The 2,352-nt window shown below is 45.2% G+C and overlaps 1 protein-coding gene across 1 annotated transcript; it reads right to left on the bottom strand.

Moving 5' to 3' along the window:
• Positions 1–1,021: 1,021 nt before the first annotated feature.
• On the bottom strand, positions 1,022–1,879 carry LOC138905036 (uncharacterized). The gene has a single exon (XM_070193539.1). The coding sequence runs from the start codon at positions 1,877–1,879 to the stop codon at positions 1,022–1,024; it is 858 nt and encodes a 285-aa protein (XP_070049640.1).
• Positions 1,880–2,352: the final 473 nt, after the last annotated feature.

Below are 2,352 nucleotides of genomic sequence, written 5' to 3'. Positions count from 1 at the left end.
CTCCGGGTTTAGCTTCATGTTGTATTTCTTCAATATATTGAAGGTTTCCTGGAAATGTTTCAAATGGTCCTCTGCTCACAGGGACTTAAACAACATATCATCAATATAAACCTCCATTGATTTTCCTATTTGCTCTTCGAACATCCGATTTACTAGGCGTTGGTAAGTGGCATCGGTATTTTTTTAGTCTGAATGGCATTACGTTATAGCAGTAGGTACCGTATTTAGTGATGAAGGACGTTTTTTCCTGGTCACCCATGTCTATCCGAATTTGGTTGTACCCAGAATAGGTGTTGAGAAAATTGAGGATCTCGTGACCGGCCATTGCATAGATCATGCGATCGATGTTTGGCAGAGGGAAGGAGTCTTTGCGGAATGCCTTGTTTAAGTTTTTATAGTCTATACACATTCTTAATTTATTCCCCTTTTTAGGGACTACTACTACGTTTTCTAACCAATCCGGATACTTAACCTCCTGGATGGACCCTATTTTAAGGAGTTTAGACACATCGTCGTTGATGAATGCGTGCTTGACTTCGGACAGAGGCCTCCTTTTTTGTTTGACCGGATGGAACTTCGGATATAGGATCCGCTTGTGAATAGTTATCTCCGACGGAATCCCTGTCATATTGAGGTGGGACCAAGCGAAATAATCTATGTTAGCTATAAGGAATTGAATGAGTTTTTCCTTGAGCTCGGGACTTAACCCCGTTCCTAGGTATACCTTACGATCGGGTAGATGCTCGATCAATATGACTTGTTCCAGTTATTTGACCGTTAATTTGGTGGAGTCGGAATCATCGGGGACAATGAAAGACCTGGGAACTCCGTAGTCATCGTCCTCACTCGTCCCCTGCTTCTCCGGTTCGATCGAGGTTGGTGTCGATAATTGCTATTTGGTTTCCTCTTTGGCCACCGGACCTAGGCCCTTCGATGTCGAAAGTGCGGATACCGGGATCACCTCGTCAACCACGAACATCTCCTTTGTGGCCGATTGTTCTCCATAAACTGTTTTAATCCCTCATGGCGTCAGGAATTTCAGCACCTGGTGCAATGTCGAGGGTACTGCCCTCATGTTGTGAATCCACGGTTTCCCGAGCAAAGCATTGTACCTCATGTCTCCTTCGATTACGTAAAGCTTTGTTTCCTGGATGGTTCCGGCGATGTTCGCCGGTAATGTTATCTCTCCTTTAATGGTCTCACATGCCATGTGGAATTCGTTCAGAACTCTAACTGCAAGCACGATTTGGTCTTGTGGACCTAGTTGTTCCATGACCCTCGATCTAATGATATTGGACGAGCTACCTAGATCAATTAACACACGCTTAACTCGAGATTTATTTATGAGTACATATATTACCAGTGCATCATTGTGGGGCTGCACGATGCCTTCAACATCCTCGTCGTTGAAAGACAAGGTTACTTCTAGTACGAAATCTCGAGTCCGTTTTTCCCTCATGATGGATACTTTGGTGCGCTTTAGCATCGGCCCCTGGGGAACGTCTACCCCACCGATGATCATGTTAATGACATGGTGAGGCTCCTCCAAATCGATCTGCTTACTAGAATCTCTATTCCTGAAATAGTTTTTAGCTCGATCGCTCAGGAACTCCCGGAGATGTCCGTTGTTGAACAACCGGGCCACTTCCTCTCTCAATTGTCGGCAATCTTTTATCATGTGACCGTGAGTGCCATGATATTTACACATTAAGTTGGGATCTCTTTGGGCTGGATCGGACTGTTGAGGTTGAGGCCACTTGGTGTCTTTGATGCGTCCGATGGCAGATACGATGGCAGCAACATCGACATTGAAGTTGTACTCCGATAACCTTGGTGCTTCCTTAGGCCCGATGGGCCTATCGAATCCGTTTTTGATCATGAGTCCCCGATTATTTTGACCTCGATCACTTCTCCTTTCACTTTTCACAGGGTTTCATCCTGGCTCGTTACCCCTACAATCACCGTTGTACGGTTGATACCGATCTCTACTTGACCTCAATTCATGATCACTGTCTCTTTTAGATCTGTAACTAGCTCGAACGGGATAGACAGACCCGGAAAGGGCCACAAGATGATCATCTTCGACAATAATTTTTGATTGATACCGGTTAGGCACATCGGCCCAAGTTACAGCCGGATATTCAACCAGATTTTGCTTCAACTACTAGGAAGCCAATGAGCTTCGAGTATTTAGTCCTTGGGTGAAGACCTAAATGACCCAATCGTCTGCCATCGGCGGCAGGTCCATCCGCTCCATTTGAAACCTTGACACGAATTCCCTAAGCATCTCATTCTCTTTCTGTTTTACTTTGAAAAGGTCTGACTTTCTGGTCTCGACCTTGATGTCCTCGG

The sequence above is a fragment of the Nicotiana tomentosiformis genome, chromosome 2 (genome assembly GCF_000390325.3).
Source record: "Nicotiana tomentosiformis chromosome 2, ASM39032v3, whole genome shotgun sequence".
Taxonomy (NCBI): Eukaryota; Viridiplantae; Streptophyta; class Magnoliopsida; order Solanales; family Solanaceae; genus Nicotiana; species Nicotiana tomentosiformis.
Note: the sequence above shows the minus strand (reverse complement) of the source record. Positions and strands in the feature narration are given on the sequence as shown.